Source organism: Calypte anna, chromosome 5A (genome assembly GCF_003957555.1).
Source record: "Calypte anna isolate BGI_N300 chromosome 5A, bCalAnn1_v1.p, whole genome shotgun sequence".
Lineage (NCBI taxonomy): Eukaryota > Metazoa > Chordata > Aves > Apodiformes > Trochilidae > Calypte > Calypte anna.
The window spans coordinates 28,559,554-28,581,040 of record NC_044251.1 but is presented as its reverse complement, the minus strand read 5'-3'; the positions used below and the strand labels follow the sequence as shown (position 1 = coordinate 28,581,040).

The window sequence follows — 21,487 nt, the reverse complement described above, 5'->3', positions numbered from 1 at the left end:
AGGCTTTAATTTCTAACAGAAGGTAGATACAGAGGAAATTTAGGGATGTAATACACATTTCCTCTTGGCAAATAATAAGATCTGGAGGCATCATGCTCCCTTGATGCAAGTGTTTGGCCAGCTTTCATGGCTGCCAGTCCAGGCTGCTGACCAAACATATTTGCTTAAGAGAAAAAATATTACTTAACTTCCAGAGTGATTCTTTTTTATTTGTTATTTTTAGAATAGTATTGAGATTAATTTTGTTGATTTTATCATGTTAATTTTTTTTCCCATTGTTGATTTTTAGATTCCAGAATGTTTGAGGAATAGTTATCCCAAACCTGATCAGCCCTGTTACCTGTATGTAATAGGGATGGTGTTGACAACTCCTCTGCCTGATGAGCTCAACTTCAGGAGACGAAAGCTGTATCCTCCTGAGGATACAACAAGGTGTTTTGGCATATTGACAGCCAAACCTATACCTCAGGTAATGAATCTACTGCCTTTCCTTATTGTACATTCCTACTGTGGAATTTTCTACTTGTTCCCCACCCCTAGACTAAAAACTTGGAAATTATAATTGTATCAAGTAACTTTGAGAAAATTGACAGTAGTACACATCCAGTCCAGTCACCATTTCATTTTCTTTTTTTAAGTCATGGAACAATATGTTCTATACTTGTCAAACTTTTGTTTTATGATTTTTTTTTTTGTTAGTACATAGCAATGGCAAATTCAAAATGTTCCTCTTTTTTCTGAGGTATGATAGGAGTAGTGTATTAGCTACAAGAGATGGTTTACCTCATCTATATGAAAGCTGTGGTAACAAGTCCTCTCAGCATTTCTAGTCTGCAGCACAAGAAAATGTAGGCTATGCTAATTGAAATTGGCTATGGAAAAAAATTGATAAAATGGGATTCCCCTGAGGAAGATATTTTTCAGCTTATTTTCTACTGCCTGCTGAAGAAAATATTTTAGGAGTATTGCTGAGTTTCTTCCTCCATAATGGAGAGTACTTCCATTTTTTCCTGGTATTATATAAAGAGCTTTAAAATGCAAGGGGCAACCATTAAAAAAAAAATTAAAAATCAGTCATTCTGAAGTCTTGAAATTTTCACATGTACTTGAAGGCCATCAAAGGTCAAAATTTTTATCCATTTTGCTATTAGTTCAGGCAAGCAATACCTCAGTATCTGAGCTAAACAACCAATACTCTGTAGAGGAATGCTATTCTGGATTTTCTCTCTTTATTTCCTCTGGTTTTTCTTACTTAGATTCCTCACTTTCCTGTGTATACTCGCTCTGGAGAGGTTACAATATCTATTGAGCTTAAGAAGTCTGGTTTTACTTTGTCTCTGCAAATGCTTGAGCTGATAACACGACTCCATCAGTACATTTTTTCACATATTCTTCGTCTTGAGAAACCTGCACTAGAGTTCAAACCCACAGAAGCTGATTCAGCCTATTGTGTTCTACCTCTTAATGTTGGTAAGAAACAGCTCTTGTTTTTTAAATACTAACTTTGAATTCCTTTAACAACATGTTTGTTAATCGTTATGTTAAATTTCACATTATCTGTAGAAATAGTACAATATGTGGCAGTATGAAATTTCTCAGTTAAATTTTTATTACTTCACAATTCCAAATTAGTTTTAACCTGGTGATGTAAGTTGATGTGTAGTAGGTTTCAGGTGACTCCATAAGGGTCTAAAATCTTTTTTCTGTCTCATTTTGAAATTTCTGGAAGTAACCAAATATGTGCATAGAAGAAAGAAAAAATAAAACAAAACAAGCCCAACACCCCACACTTATTTACAGCCTCCCAGAAAATTTCAGCCCAAAGACCTCTCCCCTGAATAACTGATTTATGCATTTTCCTTTTTAAGTTGATGACTCCAGCACTTTGGACATTGACTTTAAGTTTATGGAAGACATTGAGAAATCTGAGGCACGTACAGGCATTCCTAGTACACAATATACAAAAGAAATGCCTTTTATCTTCAAGTTAGAAGATTACCAGGATGCGGTTATCATTCCACGGTGAGTGCAGTTATGTGTTCTTCAGGTACATACCTATTGTATTAGTATAAACACTTGTAATAAGCAGATGTGCAACATCATGTGCAGATCTGCAACAGAAGTGCTTGAAAGAAATGCATGATATCAATCTGAAGGTATCTGGTGGTGTCTCAAATAATTTAACTATGTTTTTTTAGTCAGTTGTTAATCGTATGTAGTAAGATTTGGGTGTTTAGGCCTCCCAAGACTACCTTTTATTAAGAATAGTAGAATAAACCACAGAAGTCTGTAGTGTTCTTATAAAACATTGCAGTTCTATCAATAACTGATCTACTGAAACCAATTTTAATTTTGGAAGATTGAATGGTGAGAATCCTCTGGTTACTGCTTATTCACACCAAAGCTCTGCAAAAGGAAGGTATACTGTTGGTAGATGGAAAGATTACCAAGTGAAAAAGGCCATTTAAAAGAATCTTTCTACTGATTGACTTCAATATTTTAATTACCTAAGCAAATGATTTCTACAACTGAAAAAACCACCAACCAAAAACATCACATGAGCTATTTAACTGTTTATTGCCTGACCACATTAGAATGTGAAGAATTAACACAGGCTTTACTCTAAAGCTGCAACATATGCCAAAATATTTAAATTTTAAAATTTTCTTTTTTTAGGTATCGAAATTTCGATCAGCCTCATCGATTCTATGTAGCTGATGTATACACTGATCTTACGCCACTCAGTAAATTCCCTTCCCCTGAATACGAAACTTTTGCTGAGTATTATAAAACCAAGTATAATCTTGATCTGACCAATCTCAACCAGCCACTGCTGGATGTGGACCACACATCTTCAAGGTAATAAGTCATTTTTGCATCTGCTTCTAATTTGACAATAAAGTGTCTTTAAAAAAAAAATTCAGGATAAATCTGAGGACTTGTTTTCCACAATTTTTACTGATTTTTTTTTTCTTGAGGGTATTTAACTTACAACAACTGTAACCTGAGTCCATTTTTTTCCAGGGGTAGCTGTGATGTCACATCACAATGCATTAAGGCTGAATACTAAGAATAAGCTACTACTTTAATACAAGTTCATAATTAATGACCAGAACTTAATAGCCTAAACTTTCTAAAGTATTTTCGCATGACTTTTAGACTTAATCTTTTGACTCCTCGCCATTTGAATCAGAAGGGGAAAGCGCTTCCACTAAGCAGTGCTGAAAAGAGGAAAGCAAAGTGGGAAAGTTTGCAGAATAAGCAGGTAAAATAGAAGTATCTCATTCAAGTTGACTCTCTTTAGCTTTGATCTAATACTGCCTTTATAGGTAAAATTCTTTCCTTCCTCCCTCTTCTCCCCAGATACTGGTTCCAGAGCTCTGTGCTATCCATCCTATTCCAGCGTCATTGTGGAGAAAAGCAGTTTGCCTCCCCAGCATACTGTATCGCTTGCACTGCCTCTTGACAGCAGAGGAACTAAGAGCTCAAACAGCCACTGATGCTGGTGTAGGGGTTAAATCACTTCCTGCCGATTTCAGGCATGTATTTTTAAATTGTTTTTCCCAATATGATATCTGACTTTGTAAGAAATTAACCATTACTGCATGAATTTTGAAACTAATACCCTCTAACTCATATCAGTTTTCAAGGAAATACAGTTAAAAAAGACTGAATTGTGAACGGTAAAGTTAGATGCTGCAGTCACTGTTACTTTTTTCAGAAGAACATGGCTTGTTTTAAACATACATGTGCGTATAGTCATGTTTTAATAATTTTTTTGTTAACAAAGTCAGTATGTATCTTTACAGATATCCTAACTTGGACTTCGGATGGAAAAAGTCTATTGACAGCAAATCCTTCATCTCTATTCCTAACTCCTCTTTAGCAGAGAATGAAAATTACTGTAAGCACAGCACAATTGTAGTCCCTGAAAATGCTGCACATCAAGGTGCTAATAGAACCTCTTCTGCAGAAAACCATGACCAAATGTCTGTGAGTTACAGAACATTGCTCAATGAGTCACCCAGTAAACTACAAATTGATGTCTCGGCAGAACTTGCAGCAATTAATGGTGTTTCTTATAATAAAAATCTTGCCAATGGCAATTGTGATTTAGTTAACAGAGACTTTTGCCAAGGAAATCAGCTGAATTACTGCAGGCAGGAAATACCTGTGCAACCAACTACCTCATATCCCATTCAGAATTTATACAGCAGTGAGAACCAGCCCAAGCCCAGCAATGAATGTACTCTACTGAGTAATAAATACCTTGATGGAAATGCTAACAGATCTACCTCAGATGGATGCCCCAAAATGGCAGTGACCACCAGTACTTCAAAAGCTATTAATCTTTCAAAAGACAAAGCAGATACTGAAAATAACCCTTCCAGTGGGTACTCCTCAAAAACTCTTGGTCCTAATCCTGGTCTCATTCTGCAAGCTTTGACTCTTTCAAATGCTAGTGATGGATTTAATCTGGAGCGACTAGAAATGCTTGGTGATTCATTTTTAAAGCATGCCATCACTACATACTTATTTTGCACTTACCCTGATGCTCATGAGGGACGGCTGTCATATATGAGAAGCAAAAAAGTAAGTAGTAACAATCCAGTGATATTATGTAAAAGGCATGCTGGTTCAAGACATATATACATAAAATCTTAGTAAAAGATAGAATGGCAACAGTTTGGCTCAATTACACAATTTTTCTGATTATGCATTGAGTAGCATACATACTAGGAGTAAAAATACAGGACTACAGGATTAATGTTGCCATAACAACACTGAATGGGTTGATTGGAACTGTTTTCTACTGTTCATTTTGAAATCTAGACAAGCTGATTGCAGTCATGAGAAGGAATGGGACTGAATAAAACTAAAAGTTCTGGTTAGTGTTTGGTGAAGTGAACATTAGAGCTGTATTGAGTTGAAACTAACAGGAACACTTGAATGAAGGTGTGAGTTAGCAAGCAGCACAGAGCCTTAGGTTGTAGATTTATTTGACCTTTTCTTGTGGTGGGGTTTTTGGGGTTATTTGTTTGTATGTTTTTTGGGTTTTGTTTTTTGTTGTTTAATTTTTTGTTTGTTTTTGGTGGGGGTTTTGTTTGTTTTTTATTGTTTTTTGTTTGGGTGGTGGTTTTTTGTTTATTTTTTTCCAAAAAAACCCCACTACTTCCCTTGAAAAACTGTAGCCTTATCTCACAGGGACAGAAAAATGAAACAACAAAAAATCTTACGGAAATGTTACATCAAAACTTTTGAAAGTATTTTAAAGTAAATGTAAACAGTAGTGAGCAGTCCTAGGTTCTGTTTCTGCTGTGTTTAAATTCTGGAATAATTAATCATGGTAAAGTTTCTTTAGTTTTTCTCCACATAATGTGATGATATGAATTAAATGGTAAAGATTCGATTGTCTGCTTATAATAAAATGCATCACTGAGAATTAAATGATTGAGTATTTTAATTTTGGAAAATTAGGAGAGCTAAATAAGTTGCACAGATCAAATAAGGGAAGTGATTGCATATTCAATTTATAATTTGAAGACCTTAAAAAGAAATATGGAAAGTGTGTTTTAAAATGAGGAATGAAGATCAGAAGTGATAGTTGAAAAGGAATTATGTCTGTGTATATGTGTGCTTTTTTCCCTTTTAAAATACTTAAAAGAATTTTAGGGGCTGTGAAAATAACATCAGGATTATGACTTAGAAGAGTTTCATATTACAAATCCTTAGCTATATTAACATTAGTAATAAATTACACTCGTACAGGTTATATTTACTATTACTTTGAGTAGCAATAACTTTATTTTGCAAAGAGAATTTAATATTTCAAATGTCTGTAAATGAGATTGTCATGTCTAACATGCTTGGCCTTTAAAAAATTAAAAAAAAAATCTCTTCCTTGCTGTGAATTGGTTGTACAATGTTTAGCAAGCTGAACTCCCCTTGGAGAACTGGAGAAACTAAAGAGAGAACTAAAAAGAACTAGTACTAGAGAACTGAAGAAAAGGTACAATATCTGGCTTGATGATATTTTGCTCCTTGTGCATTTCAACCTATTTTATGTAAATGTAAGTCCAGAGATTTATCAGAATGTTTTTCTTGAAGGTCAGCAACTGTAACTTGTATCGCCTTGGAAAAAAGAAAGGACTGCCCAGTCGTATGGTGGTATCGATTTTTGATCCCCCTGTCAATTGGCTTCCTCCTGGTTACATAGTAAACCAGGACAAGAGCAACAGTGATAAGTGGGAGAAAGATGAAGTGGTAAGACTTTAACTGTCTTGAGGACAGTTGTTCATATGTCTCTATTCCCTCACCCCTTTCCTCCTCCCAACCCCTGGATACTTGCTATGTCTTCAGAGAAAAAAGTAAACCTGTGTTTTGTAAACTTTCTAAATCCTCACTATCACTTAAAGAGGATAGGAGCCTGATACTTAATAGGAGCCAAAGGAAGGAAATTTACTGATAGTCATCCAGTAATGAGTGTGTGTGTTAGTAGAAAAGCGGAGAAGAAAAACTTCTTTGCTTGTAGTTAGCATACACTCAGGAGTTCTTCTGAAATTTCTCTTTGAAATTTTAAACAGAATTATCGTTGCTGGTGTTGCTGAAATACATATTTTCAGATGATTGTCTGTTTTAATAGCTAATGAGTTCACCTTTTTAGAATATATCAAAAGGAGTTGCTGTCTTTCATAGCGCTGAGGCAGAATGAAGATTAGAACTGGCTTGAGAGAATGTTGTGTTTGTTGCTGTTTGTTAACTACACCTTGGGTGTGACTGAAAGCTACTTGTCATCCAAAATACAATGCTGTCTTAGACACCCTCACTGTCTGTCACTAAAACCTTAAATTATAAAGCTTAATGAGGAACAATTAAAATTATTTTTTTACTAAACTCACTGTATATAGGTAACATCATCTTCAATGTTTTGAGACTGGTTTGGAGGTTGAGGGAAGGGGGTGGAGAGATTCTTTTTTCATTTTCCTACTTCTGAAGACTAGAGATTATAGAACCACCAGAGGGCACATGAGAGGACTGTTAGGTAGATGTACTGTTCAAAGAAATGTTTATTGCAGAATAAAACAACCTTATTGGGGTTATGTATTATGCCAGACTTTTATTTCAACAAGCTTTACTGCTATACCTTTCTAAAAATAAGATAGCACATTAAACAGGAGCTAGTAGTTGGTTTTAAAAGGCTTTTAGTTCTCAAACTTTTCAGTGGTCTCTTCTTTGCTGATCACTGTTTATTTGTAAATAAAACATGCTATTTCTCACCAAAACGCAGATAGCGATACAACTGAGAAGTGACTTTTTTGTGCCAAGTAGATATTTTGCTTTCTTGGATGTAAATGTCCTTTACATCCATGGGCAGGTGGTCTGTGATGGGGGCTAAAAGGCTCGTATCATTATGGCAAATTATTGTTACCAACATTTTCCCTGGGGTGTTATATTTTTTGTGTTATCAAGCTTAATTAAGGGGAAGCATCTTCCTTTGTTCATTTGATCAAATAGCTGATTTGCAAAAAGTGTGAAAAAAAAAAAAACAAAACACTTTTGCATGTATGTATCCTCAGCTTGTAAGTGGCCACAACTTATTCAGAATCAGTCACGTGTGCTTTAAAAAACATCTTTCTTCTGGGGTTCACTGAATTATTTTTGAGATGCTGTCAAATGATGAAAAAAAAAAACAAAACAACAATTAGAATTGCTTCCTAACAGTTCTGTTTAATATCTATTTACCTATCTATCTCACTCTCATTATTTACTACTTTTTATACAAGAAACTATGCAACAACAGGATTAGGGTAGTTCATGTAGCTGTCCTTTTAACTAAAATTAATTGTATTTTAAGAAGCTCGAAATGGTTGTAAAAATGAAATTTATCATTTGTTAAATCTTTTCGCAATGGAATGGTTCATAGAAACAGGTTTCAATCAGAGTGTCAGATAAGACAGGTGGTGTGTAACAAGGAAAACATCGGCACTACTTCTAGTTGCAACTAGTTAAATTACTCATATTACTCATATCAGCATTATTGCTGATAACTATTTCAAACCAGAATTTTTTCAGTGGCTAAATTATGAATTTCTACAGCAACTTTTTTCTCTGCTCTCATTACTGAACCTGACTAAACCTGCTCCATCCTGATGAGGAATGTAATGATCTGGTTGGTCCCTAGGTAGTTTCAGGTGCTGCCCAGTGCACCTTACAGCCACCACCCCTCCGCACCTCCAGAGCTGTGCATTTGGCCCAAAAAGAGAGGTCCCTCAGTGGTACTTCACAGGTTTGCAAGATTAAGTGACAGACTTTCCATGTGACATACGTAGACTGAGGACAGATTGAGGCTGTTCCACGTGATTCAAAGTGGTGTTGGCTTTCAGGACCTGATCCAGAAAAGCACTTTGTGCTCTGTGCTCCTGTCATATTCAGTGACAGAATTCCCACTAACTTCAGTGATGCTCAGCTGAGCCTGTGAATAGTCCTTTTGATGTTAGGAAGATTACTTGTGCATTTAACTAATATGTTTAAGTGCTTTCCTGGATTTGGGCCATGGCAAAGTGTACAGGACTGTATAGCTTGGGCATGTCTGTGTTCAATTTATAATTTACATCCGTGTCAGTTTGCTTAATATGAGCAGAAAAAAGACGAGACACCATTAGTGTTACTGTTGTGTGTACTTATGTCAGTATTACACAACTGGTGACTGATTTTGTTCTATAACACAAGTCACCTATACTGGTTCATTAAACTTTATACTAGTTTGCCAGGAAGACTTAAATAATTTGCAGTTATGTTTGCAAGCATAGATAAGTGTATTTTGCTGCTTCAAGTGATGATAATTGAAGGACCAGGCTAGAGAAGTTCTTTCAGTTCTTTCACCTGAATGCGTTTTCTGTTTGTATGTCCCAGAAGTGAGATCATTGCAATTGTGACTAGTGTAAGCCCTGCAAGCCCCTTACTATTTGCTATAGAAGGATTATAGAAAGAATCTTCAAAATGACATTGATTAAATATTTGTAATAGCCTTACTTAGCAGCCAGAGAGAAGGATGCACCCAAAACTGTTTCTTGTACTTCTCTAAATTTGCTAATATAGAATTCTTTGGTTTATGGTGACATGCAAGTATGTAATTTTTAGTAGTTTTAAAATTGTGTGTGCATCACATTCAAGTTTAAACATGAGTTCCTACAAAATGCGTTGTTTGTTGTATGTAGAACGTATTCTGTTACAGTTTAGTAATACAGATTTGTATTCCAAGTCAATTATTCTACTCTTAGAATGCTAGTGATAATTGAGGGTGGATTATGCATCTGATCAGACAATGTAATTAGGAACATTAATTTAAAAACTAGTTTTCTTTTTAGCAGACACCACTCACTCTCTTAACAGTTCTGTAACAAAAGCTTCTTGTTTCCCTCTTCGGTACCATATGTTTTGTGTTCTTTCATAGACGAAGGAGAACTTGTTGGCTAATGGTAAACTTGATAATTATGATGTTGAAGAGGATGAAGACCTAATGTGGAGGTTACCCAAGGAAGAAACAGACTTTGAAGATGATTTTCTGGAGTATGATCAGGAACATATCAAATTCATTGATAACATGTTAATGGGATCAGGGGCTTTTGTGAAGAAAATTTCTCTCTCACACTTTTCAACCACTGATTCAAACTATGAGTGGAAAGCACCCAAAAAGTCATCCCTGGGTAATGTTCAGTTTTCATCAGATTTTGATGATTTTGACTATAGCTCTTGGGATGCCATGTGCTATCTGGATCCTAGCAAGGCTGTTGAAGAGGATGATTTTGTAGTGGGCTTCTGGAATCCATCTGAAGAAAACTGTGGTGTTGATGCAGGAAAACAGTCTATCTCATATGACTTGCATACAGAGCAGTGTATTGCTGACAAAAGCATTGCAGACTGTGTGGAAGCCCTGTTGGGCTGCTATCTGACCAGCTGTGGTGAAAGAGCTGCTCAGCTTTTCCTGTGTTCATTGGGGCTGAAGGTGCTCCCTGTAATTAAAAAGACTGATTGGGAAGGTACTTTGTGTGCTACCAGAGAGAATTGTAACAGGGAGCAGCAAGATCTTTCACCAAACTCTGTTTCTGCTTCTGTAGCTAATTCAGAGCCTTGTCAGTATAAAGACCTGGAGTATGGCTGTTTGAAGATTCCACCGAGGTGTATGTTTGATCACCCAGATGCTGAAAAAACCCTAAATCATCTTATTTCTGGTTTTGAAAACTTTGAGAAGAAAATAAACTACAGTTTTAAAAACAAGGCTTATCTTCTTCAGGCATTTACTCATGCCTCATACCATTATAATACCATTACTGGTAAGTTGACTAAAAGAAACAAGGTATTTTTTTTCTATATTGTAAATGTAAGAGAAGTAGTTTATGTTGTGTTCCCATATGTACACTTTTCCAAGACATCACCTGGTACTTTAAGAAGTCAGTAGCTTCTGAATACAGAATTTTACAAGGTAATACTTATTTAGAGGTGGATTCTTGTCAAAGCTGTATCGCTATGATTATTCATATTTTGACTTGATACAGAGAGCAGGTTTACTGAAACAGCATTTCTCATCTCTAATGTTGTATCACTGGTTGTAAATGACTGACGCAGATCCTTACTTAGCTAAAGTAAGTTATTGTAAAACTCTGGAAAATTGCAGTGTACTACTTGCAGTAGTGATCATGTTTTGCAAATGTATTTAGCAAATTTGTCCCATAATTTAGTCCCAAGAGTATTACCCTTTGACTGTACTTCTGGAGATTAAATGTGGACTTTATAATTTTTATTAACTGAATAAGGGTAGCAAAATATGGAGACTTCTGTTAGAAGTTGTGAATTGGAAGGCTTAAGTCTAGGCATTTTATTATGTAAATATTAAGTCAAAATTTGAAGTGATTGACTAATCCAGACTGTATATTAATTTCAGGTTAACTGCTTAATGCTTCTGTACATGATATCATAAAATATTTTACAGAAATAGAAATTTGTATTTCTGTAATGCTCTTGAATTAGTTTTGCTTATACTAATTAATTTAATATTTGTTCATTTTGAAACTTACTTTCCTATTATAAAATGCAATTGAAAACAATCCATGGTAAAATTCCAACCCTTTTTGAAGTAAATGGCAAATTCCTTTGCAGTCAGTAGTTTAAATTTTTACCCAGTGAATTGGTTTGTTATTCCAAGGAGTAAGAATGCTCTGCTCTAATTAAGTCATTCTGAAATGTTAGTACATTGAGAAACAGTTGTGAAAAAACATAGAAGACTCCTGGATTATCATTCTGGCTGATATACTGTAAATACTACATCTATATGTATTTACTTTTGCAACTATTCCACAATACATATAGAAGGTAGACGAATCCTTTCTATATCTGTACTGACACAGAAGCCTTGAGCTGTAGTGTCTAGATGAAATTATATTGTTGGTGGCAGAAAAATTCTATTCCATTTCTGTTTACCAAGTAAGACAATTGTGAATTGCTGCTACCTGTAACTTTTAAGGAGTGGTGAGCAGTTGAGACACAGCAGCATGTTAGATTCGGCTGTCCTGAAAGCAATTTAGGACCAGCCATTCACTCTCATATTACTTTTCTAGCAATTTTGTTTTCTTCCCTCTCTACCCACCTATTCCTATTGGCTTGTAGGAGGGTTTTTTGCTGTAGTTTATATTCTAAAAATAGATCTCCAAAGGTCTCCACTTAGATGCTCTGTTAATTTTCCAGACAGCAAAGGCTTGGCAAATTTAGCTTCCATTTTTAAAAGACCCATTCTGAATGGGAATCTGCTCAGTGCTTTTTTAGAAATCTAAATGTGTGGCAGATTTGATTAAAAATATTAGATTGTGTATTCCTGCTGCTTTAATACATCAATTTTATTTATTTATTTTGGAGGTATGATTGTTTTCAAATTAGTCTGCTTGGTGGAGTATCTTCATTTTACTTTTTTGATGTTTCTCAACACAGTATGAAGACATTGAGTAAAAGTGTTAATTGGTAATAAACAGTGTTCTGCTAGCCTGCCAAATTAACATTAGGTTCAAAAGTGGCTTTATTATACATATAATTTGTTTTCTCTGATACTTCTTTCCAACAACAGTCTCTAAACCTGAAGATAACCATTCTAAAAATCAGATTGTCTTCTCTGAGCATTGGTTAGTTTGTGAACTTGACAACCAAACCTCCTGTGGATAAAGGCCTATTAATTTCATTGTGTTGTACATTCTTCTATTCCCAACACTTTAAGATTGTTACCAGCGCTTAGAATTCCTGGGGGATGCAATTTTGGACTACCTCATAACCAAGCACCTTTATGAAGACCCACGGCAACACTCTCCAGGAGTTCTTACTGACCTACGATCTGCTCTAGTCAATAATACCATTTTTGCATCATTAGCTGTAAAGTATGACTACCACAAGTACTTCAAAGCTGTCTCTCCTGAACTGTTTCATGTTATTGATGACTTTGTGCAGTTTCAAATGGAAAAGAATGAAATGCAAGGAATGGATTCTGAGGTTAGTGGAAGTAGAAGAAATGTGTTCAGTATTTGATTTGAAGTATTTCACTATTTCTTAGCATGATGAGCATTTGTGTAATGTTTTATTTTTACACACACAGCAGCCATAGAAGCAGAGTCCCAGTAATAAAGCGTACAATACAGAAGTAAAATAAAATCTTCGGAAATTATAAAGTCATTAAGAGCATTCAGAAAATAATTAGGTTGAAATTAGTTTGTCTCTAGATTTGTCAAAGACTCTTGATATTAGTCACTGCTTTTGCAGTAGTGGGGGTGAAAAACTTAGCTTGCTTTCTTCACTGACAGATAAGCTCTACTCCTATATGGTGAGATTGTGATGCAGAGTTACTGAGTTGCATAATGCTGGCTGAGGGTAGGATATCCATGCAGCATGAGCAATGCTACCCTGGCACAATGCTGGAATTATTTAATGTAGTGCAGTGATAGAGGTTTCCTCTGTTTTTCATCTGATTGCTGCTAAAGCAGGTGTCATTGCACTGTACTCAAGGGTGTTTAACATACTCCTGAAGGCTTCATCTTTGCTAGCTAGGGAAGCATTTTATGCATCTTTCAAACAAGTGTCTTGAAAAATAGTTTAATTGAAGATTTGCAAACACAGATCATATCTTTTCTGTACAGGAAAGGTAATGATAATGAGCTGTTTGCTGGAGAATGAACTAAAATTAACTCATTTAGATAAGCTGTTGAGAAAATGTCTGAGAGTAAGGACCTTGTGAATGAAATGAGATTCTGAGAGACAGACTTTCTCATTATCCTTTCTTTAAAAGTCTTATTCAGTAAAATGAGACTTAAACCCTAATAGTCTGGCTTCTTAAAAAATTACCAATCTCTTGGAATAGTCCAGGAGTAAAAAAGCACATTATTTTTGTCTTTAGTAAATTCTTATTTCAGTTATACAATTTAAAAGCTTAGGAATCAAAATATTTCAGTTTATAGTCCTTGTACTGTTGCAGAGTGAAATCCTTATGTTTTATAAGGAAAACACCAAGAAATTTATCACTGAAATTTAGATAGTATAAATTATTTGACATCAGAGGATCAAACTCTGTTATCTGTCTTGTTCACAACATAAGTGAAAAGGCAAAAAACTTCTCTTAAAAGCTCCTCATAGTGTAATAACTTTTGCTTTGTTCATTTTTTGCTGGGAAGCAAAAAAATAGCTTAGAAACTTCCACTGAAGTTGCAACCAAATTGTGTGCTAGCTGTTTCAAATAAAATTCTTGTTTTACTCTCCCTGCGCCTGCTCCCTATCTTGGTCTGGCACTGAATTACTGGAACTCTTATTTCATCAGAGTTAATGCAAGAGTCTTTGTTTCTGCAGTTCATGCCAGCTAGACTGGTTTCCATGTGTGTCTCCACATCATCTGCTTTTCTTTTTTTCAAATCTCACTCCTGCAACATCTGTTGTCCTTTGCCTTATAGCTCTTAGTTTCACTCTCCTGTTATTTCAGTATAACTCAAAAGTGCTTCAGTTTGCACTTGGTATGAAATATGGTATTCAAAGCAGTTGAATTTGTTTTTTAACATCAAAATTCCTATTTGGAGTGTGTACACATCAGCTCTCACTTGTATGATTTTATTTTTTTTATTGAGTGGGACTAGTTTATGTAGTATTACAGTGACTCTTTAGAGCACTGAATTGGATTGTAAACCCAGGCAGGGGCCAAAAGGAGTGAGGTGAGTGGATGCTGGGGGAAGCTTATTTCTCTTTAAGCAGAGGAGACTCATGCTGAAAACATTTGTTTTCATGTTACTTTTTTTGGACTTAGGTGAATGTATACTATCTGTATTCGAAGTGCTTTTAGTAAAGAATAATATTAGCTCAATCTTTAAGACATGTACTGAATGTTTAATTTTCATAACAAGAATAGACTGTTGTCTGAAATTAGTAGTATAGATTTTATACCCTGCCTGCAACCTTTCAAAAATACCTGAGTGCCTGTTATTTCAGTCTGATTAGAAGTTTATTTTACTGGTGCTTGTTTCATGTTTGTCTTTTGGGGTGAGTGAAGTAAGGAAAGGTACATCTGACTTTCATCCAGGGACTGGATTTACAGATTTTAAAGTCTCCTTCTAGGAGATGTTTAATGTATAAAGTCTTCCTTTGTTATGAGTAGCTTTCTAGTATTAACTGATAGAGCCAAGTCTGTTTCATATTGGAAAAAAGACACCCATGGTAAAATACTACAAAATTATTACAGGAGGAATTCACAAAGCATGTAAGGTCTCTGTACACAATGGTGTTTGGGATTTTTTTTTTTCCCACATTTGAAAAATGATATCTCCAGCAACTTGATTTCATTGGGGAATAAAAAAAGAACAATTTCACTGTGGAAAGTTGTCAATGAAAAACTTAAAAGAAGCAGCTCAGGATGGGATGTAAGGGAGCTTAAATTTCTGAAGATATTTGTTTTATTTTAAAAGAAGCAATTGTTTCTCTCTTTTCTCTTCCCCTTCTCTCTCCCCTATGTCCCCTTTGGTTTTTTTTTAATTACAAACAGCTCAGAAGATCTGAAGAAGATGAAGAAAAAGAGGAAGACATTGAAGTACCAAAGGCCATGGGGGATATATTTGAGTCCCTTGCTGGTGCCATTTATATGGATAGTGGAATGTCTTTGGAAATGGTTTGGCAAGTGTACTATCCAATGATGAGGCCATTAATAGGTATTGTCAGCTTTCAGAAAAAAAATTCTTAATTAAATACCATCTGCTATGAAGAGAAAGAGAAGCTAATTCTTTTTGGTTTATTTTTTTCAAACAGAAAAATTTTCTGCTAATGTGCCCCGTTCCCCAGTGCGAGAGCTACTGGAGATGGAGCCAGAGACAGCCAAATTTAGGTAAGAATACAGTTCCTTTGGTACTTGTTGCCATAAAATGTTTCAAAATTGTGCTTCATAAACTACTGAGGATTTTTAAATGTCTCAAATTACTTTTTAAATTTCATTTGCACTAAGCACCTAGCATGATCATTATGTTCACTGATTTTTGTGTTTTTTCCTTGCATGACTTTCTGAGAAAAGTAATGATTTCTGTTTAACTGTACTGCCTTAGCTTCTGTAGAAAAGATATTGTAGGTATCTTATGTCACATTACCTTGCTTAAGTAGTGAGTAATTCTTGTGTATATTTTTGCAGCCCTGCAGAAAGAACTTACGATGGAAAGGTCAGAGTAACAGTGGAAGTTGTAGGAAAGGGAAAGTTTAAAGGCGTCGGCAGAAGCTACAGGATTGCCAAATCTGCAGCTGCAAGAAGAGCACTACGAAGCCTCAAAGCAAATCAACCTCAGGTCCCAAGCTGAGACTCCTCTTAAAAATAAATAAAACGGGGGGGAAAAAACCCACATACAAATAAAGCAAATTTTAAAAAATGCTGATGTTGAGAGGAACAAATTGGAAGACAGAATTTAAAGTTTGTTTGATAACAGAGTAGATAACAAAACATTTAACATGTATAAAATTTTGGAACTAATTGTAGTTATAGTTTTTTGCGCAAACACAATCTTGTCTTCTTTCCTCACTTCTGCTTTGTTTAATCACAAGAGTGCTTTAATGATGACATTTAGCAAGTGTTCAGAATAACTGTTGTCAGGTCTTTTTGGTTTACTTTTATTGGCAGTACAGCTTTGCTTAGTGTTAGAAGGCCAGGGAGCTTATGCCTAATGCAGTTGCTAGATTTATATATAGTAATCTTGAAATTCTTCAATCTGTGCACTAGTGCCAGTCATAAAGCAGTTGATAAACTGTACTGGATGATTTGGTATAAGAAAGAATTAAGTGTGCCAGTATTCTTCTTTTTGTGGTTTGTTTCTTTGGTTTTTTCTATTTTTTTTTTTCTCTCCATGTCATCTTTTTACATTGAGATGGCATTCCCAATCATTATTGCACTTATTTGTTAGGGACAGATTTTAATTGAAATGGCTGGCATACTGGTAGAATGAAAATTCAGTTTCCTTATGCCACACAGTCTTGCATAAAAAAAAAAAAGGTTCTTGCCTTAAAATTAAATAAACCCTCATTAATAATTTTTAATTTATGATCTCTTTTGGAACAAACTGTTTTACATTCCCTTCATTTTGTTATGCATTTTACAGTGATACAGCTCTATATTTACAGTACAACTCATTACTATAGTTGTGACTTATTACAGGATTATAATAGAAATTGTATTCATATATATGTGATTAGGTTATTTTTAACAATTCTGAGGAGTTGGTTAGTCTACAGTTTTTTTTATACCATAAAAAATGTGGTCTTTGGCTGAAATTCCAATTTTACACAAACCTGCAAGCTAGATAGCTCCAATACTGGAAACAGTAATGAATTGCACAGTGCAAACTGTCACTCTGACAAAATAACCTTAGACATATCACACCTAAAATATGCTGCAGATTTTATAGTCAATTGGTTACATATTTAACAAACAGAGCACCTTTACACTTAGATATTTCCACGTAAATTTCTTACTGTACTTTTCAGAGTTGCATGCATATTTCATCTACCAAAGCTGTGCTGTTGAATAACATGGAAGATGATGTTTGAGATATAACTGCCGTACTTTTGATACATCTGTGATTTAGGTCCTTAATTTAGAGAAACTAGCTCATTGGTGTTTTGGTCTACTAGGGTTGGGGGGAAAATCATACTTTTATTTTTTAGGCTTTGCCTATACTTCTTTAATTAGATTTTTGTAGGCACTCTTCACTTAAATACCTCAGTTCTTTTTTTCTTTTCTTTTCCTTCTTGTTTTTTTTGTTTGTTTTTTGGGTTTTTTGTTTGTGGGTTGGTTTGTTTTTTTTTTTTTTTTTTTTTTTTTGCATGCATTGTTTTTCTGTTTTGGTGCTATGTTTATATATTATGCTTGAAATTTTAATTTTTTGCACTGTAACTATAATACCTCTTAATTTACCTTTTAAAAAAGCTGTGGGTCTCGTATTCCCACCAATATCAGTAGAGGTTTGCTGCAATTATGCCCTGTTAATTATGCTTGAAGTTTGAGAAAGCAGAGCAAGGTGTTTTAACGTTTTCCAGCACAGTAGTTTGAACTTGATGCTGTGTCTTATGTATTAAATTACAAATAAATACTGTATTTCCTGCTTTTAAACCCCATTCCTTTCATCACAGATGCTCATTAAAACAAAATAAAAACTGTCAGCTCTTGCTTTCTTAACAAAAAATTAAATAAATGCCTTAGTGACAAGGGGTAGTCATTAAGCTTTTCTGAAATACAGTTTTTAAAAGTTCATGTATTTTCTATCTCAGTCATTTTTCATTCTGCACAAAGGACCATTCTTGTATTTGAAAGCAGCATTGTTATTATAGTCAGATGGAGACTTAAAATACTAACTTATTAAAAATTCTAGCATCTGCTTATTGCTTCAGTACTGGAAATGTAACAGGGAAGTGTAAGATATGAAAGTTTTGATGTGAATAAAACAAAATGTAAATGAGATGGAACAGTAAAACCATGCAGACTAAATTTTCAAAAGTAAATAGCTTTGAGTTTGCTGTTTAAAAAAGGAAAATATTCACCAATTTAAGTTACAGCATTTCCTTTGTGGTAGACATGAAAAAATTAGAAAAAATGCATGGTCACTAATATTAATGATTCTGTGTTTCTGCATTACGAAAAACTAAATTTTGTTGGTCTTTGCCTAAAATTTCTTACTGGTTGTTACAAGGTTATAGATTCTCAGGGGTTTCAGGTGATTCTTCACAGTAAAGTGCTATGGAGTGCTTCAGTGCAAAGAAAATTAACTGAACTTGCTCTGTGTTTCAGAATAATTTAATGATCACTTTGTTACTAGTTGAAGCCTATTAATTGGAAATCTGAAATGTGTAGTGGCTGACTATAAAGTAGTTTCTGCTGCTGAAGCATTTTTAAATGCGTTTTAAATACCGTAATGTTTTCCAGTGTGACCTCATTGAAATATTTTTTATCCTTTGAGATGAAAATTCGTATTAGTTTCCATGTTATACATCTGTGTGTTTTACCCTGCAGTTGATGCGATTTTGATATTGAACAATGTATGCTATTAAAGACCTAAATCTGATCATTTGAAGGTTGGGATAGAAATCACTTGACATGCTATAAGCACAAGTGGAAGTGGACTGTTGGAACCCATCTTCAAAAGCAACCACACAAGCTCATCATTAATAGTGTGGGGGTTAGTTGGCATGAACCTTGTTTTGTTTTGTTTTTTTAATCTAAGTCCTGTTATACTGTACTTTAAACAGTCCTCCTAACTATGCTGCGTTTTTATTTTTATGGCTTTTTTTGCGCTGTTCTGTTCATGTAGCACAAATAAGCATTGCACTTGGTACCATGCTTTACCTCATTTCAAGGAAAAAATGCTTAACAGAGAGGAAAAATGTGGTTTGGCCTTGCTGCTGTTCTGATTTACTGAATTTGAAAAAGATAATTATAATGCCTGCAATGTGTCATTTACTTGCACAACTTAAATAGGTCATTTGTAGTGTCTGTGGCATTTTTACTGTATGTGGAAAAATACAACAAAGATGTGTAAAAACTCTTGATTGTATTTTAAAGCTATTGTTTTTCTACTACATCATTTTACTGTTATGTGAAGTAGTTTGAATTAGAATGACCTCTGACACTCCAATCTCTGAACAAACCAACATATTATGCACATGATGTAGTTTTTGCAAGAAGACAGCCCCTAGTAATTTGGTCAACCTCAACTAAATCTCTGCTCACTCTAGAATATTGAGTGCTCAATAGTGGCTTCTGAAGTGTTTGTTCAGCTTGATGCTGCTAAAGTCCATACAGAAGAAAAGCCTACTATTTTTAAATCTTATTACAAGATAGTATGTTGTGACTGCAGAGTACAGAACTTGGGCAGGAAGCAGTTTCAGTGCTGGGAAGGAATTCAGTGGTGGCCCAGGGATGAGGTGCCAGATCCTCAGCAGGTGCAAATTGATGTGGTATTTTAATCAATTGAACTGCATTATTTTACATACCTGAAGATCTTGTGCTTATACGTATGTTGCAGAGTTTGGGTTTTCTTCCTAGCAAGCAAATAAAGACCATAAACTGAAAATGTGGTTTTTATGTTGCTGCATACGACATAACCATGCTCCATGCATTTTATCTGTATAGAAGGTGAAATGTTCACATCCCAGTCACAGCAGCACATGTAATCCAAAATTGACAATTAGCACCATGGTCTGCTGTGATTCTACACTTGCCTCTGTCTGACAGTATTCTGGGTTTCTGTGTTTTGGGTGGGGTTCCCTCCAAAAAACCCCCATCGCCTTGGAAATCTCTGTGTTTGTTACATCAGTGAAGGGAGAAGGAGTTTTATTTTTGGTACTTAATTACTGATATTAATCCTTTTCTAATTGCTCTAATTTTCAAAAAGTTAATTTCTTTACTTTCACATTAGGTTTAAAATTTAAAACGCTACAGTTCATGACCATGAAATGTAATCTAAATGTCAACTGTAACTCTATCTGAATTATGTTTGCAAGTATCTAGAGGTCATTGTAGTATACTCCACTAGCAGTTAAAATTAACTTCTGTCAAAGCTTACTACATTTCTTAAAAATAAATTTTATCCAATGAAATCCATGGGGTTTTTACCTCTTTTATTTGAATGGCAACCACAGACTAATTGCTTTGTAGATGCACTCAGAATTTACTGCAGCAGCAAGTTGGAGAGAAAAATGTTTGTGAACAAGAATTGGAAATTGCAGGCATTTTTATTGTATATAGTTTGACTGAAAAGGTGGTTAAAATCAAGTAGAATGAATAACATATAATTTGATGGACAATAAAATATTTACCATCACATGCTGCAGCTGTCTTTAAGGGACATAAAATGTAATTCATTCATACTGTAATCATGCTGCAGAAGTTTGCAATCTGCACCTTATGGATCACAATTACCTTTAATAGTTTTTTGTAATAATTGTAGCTGAGTATATCTCCAATAAAGTTATGGTCTGTTCATCTTGTATTGTCTTCTTGCTTTTGCTTTTAGTTCCTTCTCATCTTTCCATAAATCTTCTAGAGTTTACAAAAAAGTACTTTTCAGTCTGAGTAAAAAAAATAATTTGTGAAGGCATTATTTCTTGACCTTGTTTAAAGACAAGTCTGCTTGTCTCCTTTTGATGAATGAACTGTCTTCATAGCTATGTGAAGACCCTTAAGGGACACTCATGTAAAAAATGATGATGTACATGCTATGATTTGATCTCTGTGTTGACCATTATACCTGCAACATTTCTGTTGGAGCTGGGAGGCCCCAGGGCACAAGGGTTCAGGAACACAAGTTTGCACTATTTGGCACATGTTTTAAGAATAACACGTTAATATCTGCTAATAGTCTCAACATTAATAACGTTGATTTTTAAATCTTTTTCCCATTTGTTTTCTGTTAGTGTTTCACATATCCTGCATATTGAAAGAATGGGTTTAGAGTGTTCTGCCTGGCATACTGGTGTCATGTCCCTGTTTCAGAGATGAGACAGACCTGCCAAAGAGCAGAAGTCTTCCTGTTTGAAAACTTCCCAATGTAGCTGACAGTTTCTTGGCATCTGTAAATGCAACATTTATTACTTGTTCTTTCTTAGGTTATACAGCTAAGCCTGCTGAACCTATAGGCATGGTGGTACCTTTTTCTGGGACTTGGAGGAAGTCTCTTAAGACTTTCAGCAGTGTTAGTTTATTCCTTGTCTCAGCTGTAATGAAGCAAACAGTTCTCAGCAGAGAATCTTGAGGAACCTTAAGAATTTTAGTGGGTTTCTAGCTCTTTTTTTCACTGGGTTTCACCCTGACACTGGAGGCTCTGGTAGGAGAGGCCATTTAAGCTCTTATGTGTAGACTAGTAAGCTGTAGTAGGGGATGACAACACAGCCCCCACCCCCCAAGTTCTAGCAAGTGGGTCAAATCTGAAAAATTTCTATCCCCAAGTTT

General features: G+C 35.0%; 1 protein-coding gene across 5 annotated transcripts in view; it reads left to right on the top strand.

The window, feature by feature from the left end:
• Positions 1-20,526, top strand: part of DICER1 (dicer 1, ribonuclease III) — a 59,196-nt gene extending 38,670 nt beyond the window's left edge. For 3 of the 5 annotated variants that reach the window (XM_030452254.1, XM_030452251.1, XM_030452253.1), the window contains 13 exons: positions 290-469; positions 1,257-1,470; positions 1,869-2,022; positions 2,677-2,859; positions 3,160-3,265; positions 3,364-3,539; positions 3,810-4,593; positions 6,109-6,264; positions 9,455-10,334; positions 12,263-12,531; positions 15,056-15,218; positions 15,316-15,391; positions 15,689-16,230. In XM_030452254.1, coding sequence (XP_030308114.1) covers positions 290-469; positions 1,257-1,470; positions 1,869-2,022; positions 2,677-2,859; positions 3,160-3,265; positions 3,364-3,539; positions 3,810-4,593; positions 6,109-6,264; positions 9,455-10,334; positions 12,263-12,531; positions 15,056-15,218; positions 15,316-15,391; positions 15,689-15,851 — 3,504 coding nt within the window. In that variant the 3' untranslated portion in view covers positions 15,852-16,230. Of the gene's footprint in view, positions 1-289; positions 470-1,256; positions 1,471-1,868; positions 2,023-2,676; positions 2,860-3,159; positions 3,266-3,363; positions 3,540-3,809; positions 4,594-6,108; positions 6,265-9,454; positions 10,335-12,262; positions 12,532-15,055; positions 15,219-15,315; positions 15,392-15,688 lie in introns of all 5 variants that reach the window. The other 2 variants (XM_030452250.1, XM_030452252.1) reach the window with 2 other exon arrangements.
• Positions 20,527-21,487: the final 961 nt, after the last annotated feature.